The sequence below is a fragment of the Denticeps clupeoides genome, chromosome 15, assembly GCF_900700375.1.
Source record: "Denticeps clupeoides chromosome 15, fDenClu1.1, whole genome shotgun sequence".
NCBI classification, from domain to species: domain Eukaryota; kingdom Metazoa; phylum Chordata; class Actinopteri; order Clupeiformes; family Denticipitidae; genus Denticeps; species Denticeps clupeoides.
This window is the reverse complement of record NC_041721.1, coordinates 2,384,248-2,403,725: the sequence shown is the minus strand read 5'-3', so window position 1 is coordinate 2,403,725 and position 19,478 is coordinate 2,384,248. Positions and strand designations below refer to the sequence as shown.

Here is a 19,478-nt window from a genome sequence, read left to right as displayed (position 1 = left end):
GTTAGATTTATAAGTATATTTCTTCTTTCTTGTGTCTTTTAGTTTCTTATTTCCTAAAGACTTTTATTTTGTTTTTGAGACCCGGTTCAGGTCTCTTGGACACATGGCGTGAGTTGTGAGGTGCGTGGGGTTTGTGTACAAAAAGATATTTCTTTCATTTTAATTTATGTACATATTAGGAATATTTTGCATGTGTGTTGTTTTGTGAATATTTTTTTATGTTCTTTTAATACTGTATATTGTAGAGAGAGGTGCAGAAAGACGCGATGTGTGACGCGATGTTCTGACGCGACCTTGCTTTTTATACAGAATACACTTAACACAGAAAATCTCTTGGGTGTCAGCTCATCTTTTGTGGTTCAAGAAACGAAATCAAAAAGTTACACAACCCAGAAGAAAAACCACTACACTATGATGACTTTCACCTTGATATTTTAGCGCGGATGTATACCTAGCCGAATTGCACTGTAGGGGACGAGAACGAGTCTTCGAACTGTGAAATTACCACATCAAACGTGACGTGGTAACATGGATGCAGCTATTTAACTGAATAAACAGTTGGTAAACACAAGTACATCTTATTGAACATAATTTATTATAGTAGAACAGCTTTCTCAAGCAGTTTGTGATGCATTTTGGAAACAGGAGATGAGCCCCTGGTCTAATGCGCCACCTGGCTTGATAAACCCGTTCTCAAAGACTTACTTTTAGTCATTATTTGGGTAGCACACATATTCTGAATGCCTTCGGCAGAATTCAAATGAGCCATTTTAATCTAGATTAATCAAGATTAATTTTGCTTACTCTAATCTAGATTAATTCCAAGATTACAGAGAGATTAATCTAGATTAAGAAAATTAATCTATGCCCACCTCTTAGATAGATAGATAGATAGATAGATAGATAGATAGATAGATAGATAGATAGATAGATAGATAGATAGATAGATAGATAGATAGATAGATAGATAGATAGATAGATAGATGACACCAATACACATCTCCAAAAAGTGCATTTATTAGTGAAATGAAGCAGACAGAAAACTCAGGCATGTCAGTATTTATGTAACTGATGCTTATCGCTGTGGAAACTTCCAGCACGAGCTCATGTTTCATCACGTCATCTCCGTATCGTAGACATATTTATTTTCTCATTAAAGTTTCTTTTTTAAGGGGGAAATATTTGGTTTGTTTCTCTAAGACAGGAAAATTTCAGGGGTTAATGAAAGGTCATTTCCTAAAACAGGCTCCAGAGTGAATTTCTCTTGTCCGTGTATCCATGTGACTGGCAAAGTGTCAAAGTGTCCCAACCTCCAACCTGACCAGCAGCTACGAGAAATCCTCTCCACGCCACACATTTCTAATGAAAAGACGAGGCCGGAGTTATAGGTGCGTAGCACCTACAGGTGTGGAGGGGGTTAAAACAGCGTTCAGGACATGTCCTGCGTCTCTGTGTGGACAACAACATTTCATATGACATGCAGGTTTTTCAGAAACCGACAACAGGTTTATAGATCAAAGCGTTCGTTTATACCGGCTCCCCTGATGGACTTGAAGAACATGGAGCCAGGCTAGATTCATGTACAGCTGCACAATAATATCACACAGACCCCACTGCAGTATAGCGTGGTAAAGTTATGGTGCAGATGATTACAACAGTGATGGATACAGCAGAGTCGGGGTGGAGCTACACGGACTTCCGCCGCTTCCCGAAGACGTTGTTGATGAGCTTGGCCACCGACTTGGAGCCGCTGGGCCGTCGGCGCCGCTCCTTGCCTTTACCCACCAGGCTGGTGCTGTGCAACATCTTGGAGAACATGAGCGCCACTTCCTGGTAGTGCTCTGCAGCAGAGAGCTCGTAGAAGTGGCCACGCCCCTCCGCGGCCAGGTGCTGCCCCTCTTCCCGGCTCACCTCGCGCATGTGGCACAGGTCCTGTTTGTTGCCCACCAGGAAAAGTGCGGCCTCGGGGTCTGGCCTGGAGGTCACACTGTAAAGGTCAGAACATCAGAATAAACCTGGGCTGGGCTGGGTACTGAATCACAAGAATCAATTCACCTCAACGATTCGTTCAAAAGAATCAAGAATCAGAGTCTGTGACTCCAACTTCCTGAACTGATGAATGGTTTCAGTTCACGTCTTCCGGGACCCGGAGACGAGAGTGTTGTGGCTGTGTTGCTTTGAGAAATACGTTTCTAACTCTGCTTGGAAAACTCAGTGAGTGATCCATTCTCTGAACGTATGCCTCACTGTACACAGTGAAGGATTCACAGTGAACAAACACCATTCCTTTCAAAAAAATTGTGTCAGTGAGAGTCACGCAGCTTCTCAACTAGTTGCCACGTGCTGTGTCCCACTGCTCATGCCTGGTTCCTGCTACAGCCAGTGAGTCTCACTCTCTTCTCATTGCAAACGACAGTCTAACGTTGGTTTACCTGGGAAACAACGGAGAACAACCTAGGGGCGGCGGTGGCCTAGCGGTTGAGGAGACGTACTCGTAAGCCGACTGGATGCCTTTGAAGTCACCTTGATCAAGGTAGCGTCCCCACACACTGCTCCCGGCCGTATTTCATTGCTGCCCACTGCTCACCAAGGTGATGGGTTAAATGCAGAGGACACAACGGTCGCCCTCAGAGGAAAATCATTCAGAAGATGGTGATGATGCAACGAGAAGTGAACGGATCACTTGAGGAAGTGATTCGGTTCAGCGCGTCCACTTAAAAGATTCGTTCTTTTGAATGAATGACGCAACACTAGTAAGAAGGTTTTATCTGAAATAAGGGCAACATGTGGATTAATATTAGATACCACCAAATGTGTCAGTAAATAATGAAATCAATCCACATGAAAAAGTGTCTGCTCGTCCGTGGGAATGGGAGGGGAGAAGGACGTTGTGGATGAAATGGCAGCAGAAAAGCTTTTTAACCCTGACCTGTCAGTCAGACTCGACCACCTGGAAGAACCGTAAATAAGGCTTTACATCGATGTTGGCATGAACTAAACGAGGGTGAAGTCACCAGCACCCGTGTCTAATGGGGGCCATGCAGGAGAACCACCCCCATGACTGAGGAGTCCCCCCTGTCCCGTACCTTTTGGAGCCTCCGGCGTGGAGCTCGCGTATCAGGTGGACCACAGCCTTGGCTTCCAGGAATGAGGAGCGGTCACTGATGTCGTAAACGACCACGAAGCCGTCTGCCCAGTGGATCTGCTCGTTCAGCGTGGACTTCCCCTCACAGGGCTGGGGGGAAATGGGGGGGAGTTCAACATTCGCCACATCCATACTTCTGTCACCAGACCAGTGGACAGATAACCAGTGTCATGGAGACGGCAGGACGGAGGGATCGAACCTGGGAACAGGGGTCGTGCAGCTCCACGCTCAGCTGCCTGCCATCCAGAGATAAGCGCTTCCTGTAGATGCATTCTGAGACGGAGAGGACGTGTTAATGGACCCGGTGGTTATTTCTCGTATCTGGGAATAACTGGTCAGGACCTGCGGAGGTCAGGTGCCCCGTGGTCACCTCGACCCCAAACTTATCCCGTATGGATGAATGCATGAAAGCTTCTTTTAGAAGTAAGTAGAGGTATTGGTCACCTGACGTGGACGCGTACTCGCCAATGAATCTCCTGGTCAGGAAACGCACGATGAGCGCTGGGGAGGAAGGAGAAGATGTTTAAAAAGCAGCAGAATGTGAAGATGTGGCGACGAGTGGCGTGAAATCGCCGCGGGTACCGGACTTCCCGACCCCTTCGCTCCCCAGCACGGCGACCTTGACGTCGTTCATCGCCGGGCTGCGTCCGCGTCTGACGCGTCGCTGCGCTGCGTCTCCGTCTGACGCGTCGCCGCTGCTGGAGGAGGAGACGCGTCACCGTGACGGACCTGGTGGAAAACACCCACATTCTCCCTCCCTCTCGTCCACAACGCAGGAAAACGCTGCGTGCCACGGTCCAAAAAGTCGTTTGTAGCCGTTAAAAGTGGAGCGATGGGCAGTGGTTGCGGGTTCGAACCCCGATCTGCCAAGGTGCCACTGAGGTCCCCACACACTGTTGGCTGTCACCGTCACTAACTTGTGGACCCACAACTCCACATAACTGTAGAGGGCCAGTCGAAGCCCACTAAGACCTGTATATGATATTTTGGGGTTGTTGTTGTGGTTGGCTAATACATTTTTCTATATTTCATGTGAGATTTTAGAGGCCGGACCACCCCTGTTCCAGTTGTACCTGGTCAATAAAAATGTCTCGATCCACGATTGTTCTGCAGGGATGTTTTTCCATCTGAAATCGTTCCCGCCTGTAAGACTGCGGCCTGTTCATACTATAACTAGAGATTAAAAAAGAAAAGAGCGAGAGAAGGGGTGTGTTCCCATTATTCTACGGACACAGGCGTGACAGCAGCAACGGTTTGAGCATTTGGATGATGTGTAATGTACGGTAACACCAGTAAAACCTTCATATCTACAGAACGGAGAGCAATGGAGACCTGGAATCCATGTTTATTTTTATTTGTCCTGCTGGCTTGTTAACTGAACGTTTGACAGCTGGACATCTTTCTGAAGACCTTCATCATGGAGTCTAAGATGATAGATAGAACTTCGTGGACAATCTCCAGATGATCTGAATGATGTACGTCCTGGAGTGAAGTCTCCTGACCTACTTCACGTACACGTAGGCGTCCGGACAGATCTCCTCTAGAATCTCTTACAGAGACTCCTGCATTGCGCAAAACAGGCCGTCCAAAGTAGGTCACCATTTGCGATGGAAAAGAAAAAATCATAACTAATATCTTTCTTTATCTGAGGCGGCACGGCCTTTACTGGCTTTTATCAAAACCCGAGTCAATTCTTCTACTTATTACTTTATCTGAAAGCTCCCTTCACTGTAAATGTCCATTTCTTTACTTTAAGAGAGATTTATTAAGATTTCTGTCTTGGAAGCTCGCCTTGATGTGCTCCGTTTCCACCATGGTGGACACTTTGAACATAAGCCACTGCTGATAGGAACATCACACACAGGCTGGATTTGAAAGGATAATCCTTCAGAAATCCGTCCAGAAGAGGAATAAATCTGAGCAGGATTAATTAATTTACATGTGATACGTGCAATAAAAGCGGGAAATCTCCGCCTGGAAATGAAAGAAAAACACGTTTGGTCTTAGAGAAGCTTCACTGGTGTTTAGTTGGGCCGTGAGTTCTACCGCGGTGAGATGTCACCCCCAGCAACAGGATCTAATAAAAAACACACAGGGCATCGGAGACGAAGAACGACCCCCGTCTTCACTGTGATGTATGATTTTGATCATCCTTGTCGTAAATTTTTATGGCAGCCAGCCGAGAATAGAGGAAGAAACGTAGATCTTCATGACTGTAAACATCGAAAGTCTTGTAGGCCCGCCAGTGTACAGGATCCTCCTTTATCAGGCTAATGGCATCTAATCTATAATTCCATGTGGCATTCAATCCCCTTAAATCTGCCAAACAATTATTAATATTAGACTAACGTTTAATACAGCATGCATTATCGTGTATGTCCTGTTGGTAAACACACACGAAATAATCTCCTCCCTGCGAGACATTTAATGACGTTAACCTCCCGGGATGTTTTGGTTATCCCACCATCACTATACCTCTGATAAAGCAGGTACGAGAAGGAAAATGTCGGTGAAGATGGCTGTCTGGACTAGCCGAGAGGCTTCATCTCCACCTTCATCAGGCCTCACTTCCAAATATTTACTTTTGGTATAGGGATTTTGCATTTTGTAACAGACCAGGTATGAAATCATCGTAATTAATTCTGTATAGAAAACACGTCAATGATGTCTTCGCCTTCCTCCGCTTATCCGGGTCCGGGTTGTGGGGGCGGCATCCCCAAGGCGTTCCCAGAGATATAATTTCTCCAGCGTGTCCTGGGTCGACCCCAGGGCCTCCTGCCTGAAACATCTCCCCAGGGAGGCGTCCAGGTGGCATCCTGACCAGATGCCCGAACCACCTCAACTGGCTCCTCTCGATGTGGAGGAGCAGCGGTTCTACTCTGAGTCCCTCCAGAATGTCTGAGCTCCTCACCATATCTCTAAGGGTGGCCACCCTACAGAGGAAACTCATTTCAGCCGCTTGTATCCGCAATCTTGTTCTTTCGGTCATAACCCAAAGCTCATGACCATAGGTGAGGATTGGGACGTAGATGAAGTGGTAAATCAAGAGCCCCAAGAGTCCACATAGGTTATGAAGTGAACCAGTGACAAAGGGCAGCCCTGGTGGAGTCCAACCCTCACCAGGAACAGGTCCGACTTACTGTCGGCTATGCAGACCAAACTCACGCTCCACTGATACAGGGACTGAATGGCCCTTAACAAAAGCCCATCCACCCCTTACTCCTGGAGCGCCCCCCATAGGGTACCCATGGGGACACGGTCATAAGCCTTCTCCAAATCCACAAAACACATGTGGATTTGTTGGGCAAACTCCCATGTCCCCTCAATCACCCTAGCAAGGGTAAAGATCTGGTCCACAATTCTATGGCCAGGGCGAAAACCACATTGCTCCTCCTAAATCCGAGACTCACTGAGGAGTGTGATCCCACTATAGTTGGAACACACCCTCTTATCGCCCTTCCTAAAAACGGGGACCACCACCCCAGTCTGCCACTCCACCGGAACTGCCCCCGATGTACACGCAATGTTGCAGAGATGTGTCAACCATGACAGCCCTACAACATCCATAGCTATGAGATACCCAGGAGAGATCTCATCCACCCCTGGGGCTTCGCTGCTGTGTAGCTATTTGACTACCTCAGCAACTTCTGCCCCTGAGATTGGACAGTCTATACCCAGGTATCCCAGCCCTGGTTCCTCCTCGGAATGCGTGCCGGTGGGATTGAGGAGTTCCTCAAAGTATTCCTTCCACCGCCAGACAATACAAGACAATATCCCAAGTGAACGTCAGCAGCTCTTAATCCCCACTGTAAACAGTGTGAGTGAGTTGCTGCCTTCCTCTCCTGAGGTGTTGGATGGTTTGCCAGAACCTCTTTGGAGCCGATTGGTAGTCAATGGTATGTGTCGAAGTGAGTCCGACTATATCTAGCCGGTACCGCTCAACCTCTTCCATGAGCTCCAGCTCCTTCCCCACCAGAGAGGTGACACAATAGCCAATAGCCAAATAGCCAGTCTGCCACCAGTCTGCCACCACTCTTCCTGCTGCGAGTAGTGGGTGAACCGTTGGATGAGCCCATGTATCCGGTTCGGGCTGGACCTGGCTGGGACCTATGGGCGAAAGTCCGGCCACCAGGCGCTTGCTCACGGGCCCCAACCCCAGGCCTGGCTCCAGGTTGGGACCCCGGTAACCCTCCGGGCCGGGTACTCGGACTCTTTGTTGTTCCTTCCATGAAAGATCTTCTGAAGCGTTCTTTACCTCTGTGTTAACATCACGCAGAACCTGTCATGGTCCTGTCACATCAACACCGTGGTGAAAAAGGCCCGGCAGCGTCTTTACCACCTCAGACACCTGAGAGACTTCAGACTGTCCTCCAAGGTGCTCAAGAACTTCTACTCCTGCACCATAGAGAGCATCCTGATGGGAAACATCTCAACCTGGTTCGGGAACAGCACCATGAAGGACAGGCGAGCCATACAGAGGGTGGTTCGATCAGCCGAACGAATCATCTGTACCAAGCTCCCTGACCTTCAATCTATCTACAGCAAACGGTGCTGCACCAGGGCCAGGAAGATAGTGAAGGACCTCACCCACCCCAACAATGGACTCTTCTCTTTGCTGCAATCAGGGAAGCGCTTCCGCTCCCTGAAGTCCAACACAGAGAGAATGAGGAGGAGCTTCTTCCCGCAGGCTGTCCGAGCTCTCAACAACAACACTACATAGAACTCCAGCACTTTCACCTCCAATCACTCCAGACTCTTTTGCACAAAATCACTTTGCACAAAATCACTTTGCACAAATCACTTTGCACAAAATCACTCTGCACTTTTTACTTTACTGCTCTTTTTCTCTTTTCTTTAAACATTGTCTGTAACTCATTTGCACACCTTCACCCTACCAGTTACGCATATTTTATGTTAAAGACGTAAAAGTGTAATATTTGGTTATGTTTGCAATATTTGCATATTGGTTCATTGTATACTTGCAACATTTGCAATACTGTGGTCTGTAGTAGTCGCAAAAAGCATTTCACTGCATATCATATCGTGTATGACTGTGTATGTGTGTCACGACTACGGACTTACGGGGGTAGGAAGCGCAGAGGTCTGACATGTTGGGAAGGGGTTTTATTAATAAACAAACAATAAACTCAAAGAAACAATGGCGCGGTGGCCGAAAACAATTTAACTTAAATAAAAAACTGAAACAAACCCGTAGGCGTGTGGCGATTGCCAGAACTCAAATTACAAACACTGTTACCAACTGAAGTTCACGAAAATGTTGTCCCATTCGAAGGGGTGGAAATCTAGGGGTTATATGCGCTGTCAGGATTGGCCACTGGTGATTAGCACAGCTGCAGTCAATCCTGACAATGTGACAAATAAAATTTGAATTTGAATTTGTCTCATCCTTTACCTAAGAAGAATTTGTCATGGGAGACCCTACCAGGGTCCCCCAGACAACATAGCTCCTAGGATCATTAGGGCTCTAAAACTCCTCCACCACGATAAGGTGACGGTTCAAGGAGGAGTATAGAAAACACGGTCAAACTGAATATGAGAAAACTTTTGTTGAGAAGGTCTAGGCTTGTTACAAGTAATCTGTTTACCCAATTTCATTAATCATTTAGGTTAATGTTTGTGAATTTAATTGATGAAATATGAAAAATCTAAATATTAGATACCTAAATAAATATCTAAATATCTAAATGAATATCTAACTAATCTAAACCATCTACCAGTGATCCCATTTCTGTCTGAACAACAAACGTCAGACAAAACCACTTTTACAGAATGAAAATAAATAAATAAAGATATTAATATAAAGATATTACTTTGATATTATGTTTCCAAATAATACAGTTTCTTGTTCCCTTCCCAGTAGAAATGAGAGCCAAGCAAGGTGTGAGATGCAGCCACGGACTAAATGCTGTTTTCCCACGACGTCTTGCCCAATCTGTAATTATGTTTGCTGCTGACTGGCCTCCGTTAATCTGCAAATTCATGCAACGCACCCTCCTACATCTTACTACACCCAGCAGACGTACTTACGGCAGATTTTAAACCCGCCGTGTTTTTACCTGGTTACACGTCTGGGTCATGTGGGAATAAAGGAGATCTGACCGTTTCTTCTGGCACCACCTACAAGACTTGCTGGGGTGGGAATAAAAAGCGATAAAAGACATTCCACATTACATGTTACGTACATTTTACAGGTCTGTGATCAGACCAAGCCCCTGGTGACCCAGTCATTTTAGTATCTCCAGAGGTGATGAGGAGCCAGGATCAGATCCCATCTTCTACTGTTTTCATGCTGCAGTTCCTCTGATGTCATGCGGCGAACCTCACAACATCATTGACAAGAGACGGACTGAGATCTGTTGCGTAACCATAATGGGTCAGGAGGAACCAACCTAGAGGGCTCATGTGAAACCACAATAAAGGTCACAACACCAGAGACTCAACCGCCTGGTGAACTCGGCCACACCCTTTGCCAGAAAGACCCACTTTTGATGGGCATTTATCCAGAGAGAGTCTGATAGAACAATATTTCCCTCCCTTCACCTCACTAACCGGCAGACAGTCTTCTTCCAGACAGACACTGGAGATCCTGCCTCTGATCTTGTACGTGTTTCTCATGGAGAAAATGTTTTTTCATGCCTGTTATCTGATATGTTGGTCACTAACATATTCTAATTGTCCATCAGGCAAGTGGATTTTAGATTTAAGATATGAGATATTTTTGGTAGGTGACGGCTGGGCTTTGGTCTTTGTGGAGGCTGGATCTCGACCTACATGGTGCGCGGACAGTATTTCATCTTGCCGACGCTGCTTGATGGTTCATGCACAGTGACACACGCGGCCAGTCCCACGTCACGGGTGCCCTGAGAGAAAAGGTCACCTGGCTGCGGGCACAGTGGGGTGGGGTGGACGCTGATTTAACTCGAAGTGACCTGAAGCCCAGACACACACAACAGAAGCCTGTAAGCAGACAGAAATAAATAGTGAGTTTACCAACTTTATCATATAATGAAACGTTCATCCATGGTGCATTTTGGGGCTCTTCTGTTTATTGTACAGGGTGGGCCATTTACATAAATACACCTTAATAAAATGGGAATGGTATTAACATCCTGTTTGTGGCACATTAGTATATGTGAGGGAGCAAACTTTTTGAGATGGGTGCTGACCATAGTGGCCATTTTGAAGTCAGTCATCTTGGATCCAACTTTTGTTTTTTCAATAGGAAGAGGGTCATGTGACACATCAAATTTATTGGTAATTTCACAAGAAAAACAATGGTGTTTTTGGTGGGTTTTAACATAACTTTATTCTTTCATGAGTTATTTACAAGTTACTGACCACTTATAAAATATGTTCAATGTCACCAACCATTCCCATTTTATTAAGGTGTATCCATATAAATGGCCCACCCTGTAGTCTGAAATAATAGCGTGAGTGAGTTACCATGATCAATATATTTCCACAATGATCTAGAGGTGTTTCTTTATGTGACAGACATTTATTATTTTATTCAACCCTATTTATCTGATTTTGAATGTTCTGACTATTGATCATAGAGATTATAGAATATTGGCCACAGGCATTATTTTAGGATGTGGTTTAGATCTGTTCTTCCAATACTGGGAAAAGGCGTATAATAATCAAGGCATGAGAAGATTCTGCAACCAATGAGCAACTAATAAAATAGTGACAAGCAGAACCTGAACAGACAGGGAAGAGTTAAATTAAGATGCAACAGCAGGACAAGAAGAAAAGGTGAGGCAGAGGTCAGGCGTCTGGATGATGCATAACGGTGCATGATGGCGAGGAGGACAGAGCTAAGTGTTTCCACTGATTCACAGGCCAGAAAAGGTGCATTTAGTGCCTGTTTTTCACTTGTGGCCCAGATAAAATGGACACTTTACATCATCCGTTATTCAGCTCCTCGCTCACCTCGAGGGGGAGTCTGGGCTTTTATTCTGTCGGTGAAGTGGCTCGATTTTTTTTACAAATAAGGTTACAAAGTCCAACCCATCGTGACCTGTTAACCAATGTTGTCAAGATGAGACTATTTTTTCTGTTTCTAATGCCGGACTACTGTAAAAGACTGCACTTTACAGATCCATTCTCAAATTCAGTCTTGCCTTGTGAAATGTCAGATTTGCCCATATAATCACCCATGATCCCTTTAGACACATTTCATTGGAAAAGGATTAGTATGTCGACTCCTATCTGGTTATTTGGTTATAGGACATGCATGGGGAAATAAGGGGAAGTACAAACACGTAGTTTAAAACACGTAGACTCACTCTGACCATTCACTTTATAATTCCTGTTATGATATTGACTGGTTTATTGGCTGATGTTTATATATATACATATATTGTGATCTGTTCTGACACCTGGTGGTGTAGGAGAGTAAATACACTCCTACTGTTCAGGAGTGACCGTTGGCTGCTCCATTTATCAGTTCCATCGGATAATGACCCCACTCCTCACTATTACTGTGACATGAAGTAATTATGGTGTTGGGTTTGGCTGTGTATTTAACTGGGTTTATTTTTTTTACATTGTGGTTTAAAATTGTGCCATCAGACTAGATGAATCTCCTATGAGAATACAAAAGTCACAATCAACTAAAGAAGGGTTATTCTGAGGCTTTAAATTTTCGTATAATTAATTTCAGTTGATCATTTAAAATGGGTGAATTTCTGGGTATTTACATATCAAATGAAAGCTCTGGATCAACGCTATTGGCAAAACAGGGGCGGTCCTAACCTGTTTTTTTTTTTTTTTTTGTGTGTAAAAATGTAATATCAAATTAAAATATTGAATTGACAATTAAATGCTTTCATTGAATATTGCATTTGCCAAATTAATTGCCTTTTGAATATTTGTTATTAAAATCTTCCAAAGCAGAGCACTTGGTGGCAATAAATGTAAATAGTTGTGAATATAAAATGTGAAAGTATTGTAAATAGTTTTGTTTGTGTTTGAAATTGTCTACAGAACTTCAGTATGAGGCGTGGCCATTCGTTCCTCGGTTTCGTGCAGCTACAATGACCTTTCCTGAGCTCCGTACAAAATACTCTACTGCAAAAATACAATATGGTCAAAAAAATTATTGCAGCAATGCAGTTAACATAATTTAACAGCAGTTTTTTTCCAACATGTAGTCATTTTGTACATATAGGAATTATTACCTTTATCATTCAACCAAGTAAATTAATTTACATGTTCAAAGCCCTCTGAAGTGCATGTTCTGATCAATTTAGTGTATAATAATAAATTATATAGTACATGCTTTTAATGTAAAACATACACCAATGCAGTATTATCTGCATAACGTTGATTTGAGACTTGAGACTTGAAACTTGACTTGGACTTGGGACTAAAGACTTGAGACCTTACATGACATTGCCACTCAAGACTTGATACTTGATTGGTTTTGTGAACATTGCTGACACCTACCATCCCATAAGTATTTGGTAAGTAAAAAAATCTACTTCAGACCAGTAACTCGTACATGACAGCAATGGTAACGGAATGTACCAATTGTACATCAATGGTAAATGTAATGAATGCAAGGTAATATATTAATTTTACTACTGCTATACAGGATGGTATAGAGGCAGGTAGAGTAGCTCTTCTTTTTTATATTCCACCACCTTCTTAGGGACAGGGATATAATTCAAGTTGGCCATGGTTGGGACACATGTTCAAATTAAAAAATCAAAATAAAACCAAATAAATTTTTTTTACTTCTTTGGTTATAGAAGGAGGTAAAACCAACTGACTCATGTCCCCATTTACCAACATCAAGGTCGGTTTTGATAGAGTGATTTCAGTAAGATTTCATATTTCCTGTAGTCTCTCATATATCTCAGCATATAGATCATGGAAAAGAAGGAGAGAACAGGTTGGTTGACTGGTGGTGCACCAAATTCCTGATCAGGGTGGGATGTTGTCATAAATATGATACATGATCAACTTGTCACACAAGTTGTGTTATGTAGAACCTGCTCTCCACATATAAGATTCTTATATATTCACCACAGAATGTAATTTAACATTAGCTCCAGATTTAATTTAATTTAAACACCACAGAGGAATTATATTAAAACAACAGAGAATATCAGTATATGTATGAAAAATTAATTCCTTTCTTGCTGCACATGTACTGGTGTGGTACCGGAGTGAATATTAGTTGTTATATAGGTAGATGTTTAGTAAGTCATTAGTAAAAATGCAGGACCTGTACGTTTTCATGTATACATCTAGTAAGGTACAGAATGTTCAGAACAGAAACTCCCCACATCTTATTGGAACTGGGCGGTGATGAAGTGTAAAGCGTGAAATGAAACAAAAACTAAACCAAACCGGACAGTCAGGGTTCTTAGTTGGACCTGCCAGTCACATACTTTAAATAAAATGAACTAATTAGAATTAGAACAAGAACTGAATTAAGATTTCGTGACTTGATCAGTGGTTTAATTACAGACACTTTAAATAAAAAAAATCCTCCAGGCAGCTTCTTCATGTTCACTGCATATATTTTTGACTTTTTTTAATGCATCTAATAGAATACATTAATACAATTAATTTTTACATTCTGAAAACAATATTCATGCACATTTAATTCTGCTCTCTGAAATATTAAAAAGAAAATTCAGAAAATATTTAAAAAGAAAACAAATGCAGTGTGTACAAAGACCACCCACGAAAACCACACCTACAGTCTAGAACCTACCATTAACTCCGATTGGTCAGCTGGACTCATCTCAGCGATACATAAGAAGATTTTTCCATCAACCCAAGAACACGTCTGAGGGAACGGAGCAAAGAGGCAGGTATGCAGTTTACATTTATTATGTTGTGAGCTCAACTATTCATCCATTCTCTCTATTATTCACAAGGCCATATTACCCATAAAAACATATTTTTCAGAATCATCAAGAGACTGATTATACCAGGGTAAGTTTCTTTCACTTTCTCACTTTCTTATTTCCTTTAGTTGCTCATCTTAAGATCCTGTTTTGATCCTAAAGAGAATCAGGTTGGTTGAATGGTGGTGCACTAAATTCCTGATCAGGGTGAAAACAGGACACCAGCATCCAGCACATTACAGTTCTCTTCTGCTTGCCATCTCATCCATGGTCCTTTCGATCTCATCCCACAGTACCTCCTGAACGACCAACTGCTCTTCCTGTTGCTGAGACTGTGAGCTCGTCTTCTCAAATCGTCTTTTTCTGGCGATTCTGCTGTTCTGATTAGTACCACATACACTAGTTGAAGACACAGGATCGATTGATGGTGAGCAATTTCTTATTCTGTTACATTTTTAAAACACATGAGATTTTGCTTCCTGATGGAACATTTTTGGATGAACTGTATTCTCCATCAAATTATCCCTGCGTGTGAGAGGCGAGGTGCGAGGACTTTATCCCTCAGATTAGACCTTACACTTTCCATATAATTTTAGAGTGAAAAGTAATTATTCCATACTGACAAGTTCCATATGATTCCGTATGTTGTGCATGTGTAACCACTGTGAAGAATGTAACTACTCTTATAGCAGATATGTACAAGCTCACGTGATTCACCCAAAGGGGGGGACCAGTGTCTAGGTTCGTGGAGGTAAATGCAGTGCTATGTGATAGTCAGGGGAAAAAGATGCTCAGACCAGGGGAGACAGTTGAACTTAGCCAGTATTTTTTATAGAAAAATAAAATGTACAATCTAACAGCCGGCATTCACTATAAATATCTATCTCTTATTAAACCATAACTTAATAATTAACGCGTAACAATTTCCAGTAATTATAAAGTCTCTCTCTTTTTCCTTCTTCCCAAGTTGAGTTGTTTTCTCCTGGTCAACAACGATGCAACAGTGCTGGGTTCAGTTCACATTTTCTTCTCAGTCAGTGCGTTATAGTCTAGTAGGTCTTAGTCAGTAGGTGCACCCAGGTAACAGTCAAAGTCAATGATGTCAGGTCAAGTCCTACCACACCGGTGACTTGTATGATGGAGAAGGAATGGAGAAGTTCCCGCTCAGATTGGTGAAGAACATCCGCTTTCAATTTCGACCTCCAAGACAGGCTCAATAGGAAAAAAACCTAGCCTGCATAACAACAACATACAACCGTATTGTTTCAGGCATAACCTTTAAATCATTATGGCCATATTCTTGGTTTCTCAAAATGAAATAATCTTCCAATTTGCATAGCATGGAATACCAATTTTGTTTTCCATATCCTTCTATGAAGTGTTTTATTCAATACTAAATGAATTACTACGTGTTTTAGGTTATTAACCATGACATTATGATTACTCTCTTTACCATTAATTATGATTTCAAGTGTTCCCATACAATTACCATTTAACCTTATTAACTAAATCATTCAAAATGAAACATTCCATCTCAAAAGACTTCTCTTGCCCTCAAGAAATTATTATCTTAACAATCTCAAATCACAGACCATTAATGAAGTGAACTGTACTCATAAATTACAATTTTACTGTAAACATAACCACACAGTATCATTTCACATTAAATTTCGCTCGCAGCAAGCAACAGCAGTTAGTTACTTTAGATCAGCAAGACGATCCGTACACAGACATTCACAGATTCTGGGTAATTTCAGGTGCTTTGGGTATTTCTACTAACACTGGTTTTGGGGGTTAAAACCACCTTTTTTCCACAATCACCGAAGAAATTTGTCCCTCCCTCTCTCTCTCTCTTTCGTGCGCTCCTCGTGGTGCTGCCTTGTTCTGACTAACCTGATAACACGAATGAGGGCGAGACTTTCTCCTCTACTGCAATGGCGATACAGTACTGAGTGGCCCTACCAATAGCAAATAAACAAAACTTGACAGGCACCCAAATAACTTTAATCAGTCATAGTTTGGTTTACCATGCGCGATAAGAATGAAAAAAAAAATACTTTTCATGAATTACACCATCCCTAAATGAAATGAGGGTCTCTTTCTACTGGGTTACACATGCATTATGGTTTCATTTCTTATTTCTTTTTTTTTACATTTTACTACAGATGGAGGATTTGATGGTGTACCCAAATGATTTCACAACCCAGAACCAGAGGCTCGATCACAGAAAAAGAAACCCACATCGTCTATTTGCTTGTAGAAAATGTCTGGTCTTTTACACTCCATTTCTCTATGACTGGATATTCGTCATCCGTGAACACAAACCACAATTTCCCAAGGCGCACTTTATATTCTATGAATCTACAGGCACAGTGAGCATTCGAGGAAAACTGAGACGATTTCAAAATGCATTTCCTGACCTGATGGAGGCTGTGAATGACAGGGTGAGGGACAGGGATGAGGAGAGTGACAGGGAAGGCGACAGTGATGAAGACAGGGAGGGGGACAGGGATGAGGAGAGTGACAGGGAAGGCGACAGTGATGAAGACAGGGAGGGGGACAGGGATGAGGAGAGTGACGGGGAAGGCGACAGTGATGAAGACAGGGAGGGGGACAGGGATGAGGAGAGGAACAGGGAAGGCGACAGTGATGAAGACAGGGAGGGGGACAGGGATGGGAAGAGGGACGGGGAAGGGGACAGGGATGAAGACAGGGAGGGGGACAGGGATGGGAAGAGGGATGGGAAGAGGGATGGGAAGAGGGATGGGGAAAATCCTACAAATGTAATAACTGAGGGGATCCGGGACCTAAGTATGAAGTAAAGAGAATTAAAGAGCGAGGTGCATTAAGAGTCAGGCACAGTGTCCATTTTTTAAATCCAGGCTACAGACAAATATTTTCCGCTTGGCATTCTGTAACATCCACACACACTGTGAGGAACATCTAACCTACCGGGGCCATCCTGGCACTCAACATTTAATCCATTTTTCTAGTTAGCATGAAGGATTAAGAGGTGTGGAGGGTTTCTGTCCCAATGTATGTGGGAAACAAATGTTGTGTAATAATTAACAATGATTAACAATGAATATAATACAAAACAAGATGATTAGAGCTGTGATATGATTTACATGTAGACTCAATAAAAAAACTCAATAACAGATGATATGATGTACTGGCCTGTCTGTGTCGCTGACTCCAGATTTGAAACGTTTTCAACTGGAAAAACTCCAGTTAACAAGACACAATTCATGTACAGACACAAGCTGACATGTCTCCAGCTAAAAAAAATAATAAAAATGTAGAAATTCAGGACTCAATCCAGCCGATTAATCACCTGTATTTCTTACGCACACACAGGAGAGAAAAAAAAAGATGAACCGAATAATAAAACACACACAAACACACACACCATGCCAGCAGGGCCAAGCAGTGATGCAAAATTGGCATGAATCAGAAGATTTATAAAGATATAGTCATTAACTATGTCACACACGGAACAAGCCGAGATAACTCGTGCAAATTATTTAAATACTGAAGTAGCTGGGAATTATTTCTTCAGCAGTACAGCTTCCAGACGTGTTTGCCTTCACCGTCACAATTTTAATAGATCTGCGTATCTGCTGAGTAATGATGCAACATCGTATACTATAAGATTAGCATTTCATGCTCATTTTTTTCCCCAGTCCTGTCGATATGATATGGCCCACCTCTAGTTAATATCCATCTTTTTACATCACAGCATTTCAATAATATTGAACTGTGTGAGAGACGATCATTACTGCCCCCTTCTGGACGCAGGAGAGGGACGACAGCGATGAAGAGAAGAACTGGTGGATGCAGGATGTGATGTAATATCACCCCTGATTGCCCGCCATTCCCAGTCTCGACCACATGCCGTGCTGTCTTCCAGCGCACCAGTGCCAGCAGGGCAGCCTGTGGATGTCATCAATGCCCGGACATAATGATGGACGTCGCCTTCTCATCTTGACTAAATCAATGCATCTCAGGTGATCCCCAGCATTGCTCAGTAAGTGGGGATCGAACCTGGGTCTTTGTGGTCAACTTGTTGGAGTTCAGTCCCTCTGTCTGCCAGGTCAGTGGCCAGGCTTGGTGGGAACCGGCTTCCTACTGTTCAACAGATTTGTTCTCACTAATGCACGTTATCATAGATACGAACAGACAGACCATATGTGAACATCACTGTATCATTTAACTACTACAAGCAGACCAAATCCCAGTCACGTTACTTCTCTATGCCTTTGTAAAATATGTAGGCGTAAATACAATTTAGATTTCACCCTGCTGCAGCTTCCACAGGAGCCTCCACAGGAGTTTTCACCAGAGCTTCCACCGGAGGTTTCATCGGAGCATCGACTGGAGCTTCTACTGGAGCTTCCACCGAAGGTTTCATTGGAGCATTGACTGGAGCTTCTACTGGAGCTTCCACCGAAGGTTTCATTGGAGCATTGACTGGAGCTTCTATAACTTCCACCAGAGCATCGACTAAATTTGGATATAATTAATTTCAGTTGATCATTTAATATTGGTGAATTTCTGGGTATTTACATATCAAATGAAAGCTCTTGATCAACGCTTTCTATTGGCAAAAACAGGGGCGGTCCTAACCTGTTTGGTGTATGGGCAAACACCCCCTCTATATATATTTTTTTTTGTAAAAATGTAATATCAAATTAAAATATTGAATTGACAATTACATGCTTTCATTGAATATTGCATTGCCAATTGCCAAATGAATTGCCTTTTGAATATTTGTGCTTAAAATCTTCCAAAGAAGTGCAATTGGTGGCGATAAAGTATCGTAAATAGTTTTGTTTGTGTTTGAAATTGTCTACAGAACTTCAGTATGAGGCGTGGCCATTCGTTCCTTGGTTTCGTGCAGCTACAATGACCTTTCCTGAGCTCTGTACAAAATAGCATAGTCTACTGCAAAAATGCAATATGGTCAAAAAATTATTGCAGCAATGCCGTTATAATAATTTAACAGCAGTTTTTTTCCAACATGTAGTCATTTTATACATGTAGTAATTATTACCTTTATCATTCAACCAAGTAAATTAATTTACATGTTCAAAGCCCTCTGAAGTGCATGTTCTGATCAATTTAGTGTATAATAATAAATTATATAGTACATGTTTTTAATCTAAAACATACACCAATGCAGTATTATCTGCATAACGTTGATTTGAGACTTGAGACTGGAAACTTGACTTGGACTTGGGACTAAAGACTTGAGACCTTACATGACATTGCCACTCAAGACTTGATACTTGATTGGTTTTGTGAACATTGCTGACACCTACCATCCCATAAGTATTTGGTAAGTAAAAAATCTACTTCAGAGCAGTAACTTGTACGTGACAGCAATGGTAACGGAATGTACCAATTGTACATCAATGGTAAATGTAATGAATGCAAGGTAATATATT

The 19,478-nt window shown here is 42.6% G+C and overlaps 1 protein-coding gene and 1 long non-coding RNA gene across 2 annotated transcripts; one reads left to right on the top strand and one right to left on the bottom strand.

The window, feature by feature from the left end:
• Positions 1–1,001: 1,001 nt before the first annotated feature.
• rergla (RERG/RAS-like a) lies at positions 1,002–3,813 on the bottom strand. Its single transcript, XM_028955092.1, has 5 exons — positions 3,728–3,813; positions 3,590–3,646; positions 3,345–3,418; positions 3,087–3,235; positions 1,002–1,987 (listed from the first exon to the last, which is right to left on the bottom strand). Exons 1-5 carry the CDS (start codon positions 3,777–3,779, stop codon positions 1,687–1,689), a joined length of 633 nt encoding a protein of 210 aa, XP_028810925.1. The 5' UTR covers positions 3,780–3,813; the 3' UTR covers positions 1,002–1,686.
• A 10,160-nt stretch (positions 3,814–13,973) lies between these two features.
• LOC114765369 (uncharacterized) lies at positions 13,974–16,498 on the top strand. Its single transcript, XR_003742605.1, has 4 exons — positions 13,974–13,995; positions 14,093–14,119; positions 14,325–14,458; positions 16,197–16,498. It is a non-coding gene; the product is annotated as an uncharacterized LOC114765369 (long non-coding RNA).
• Positions 16,499–19,478: the final 2,980 nt, after the last annotated feature.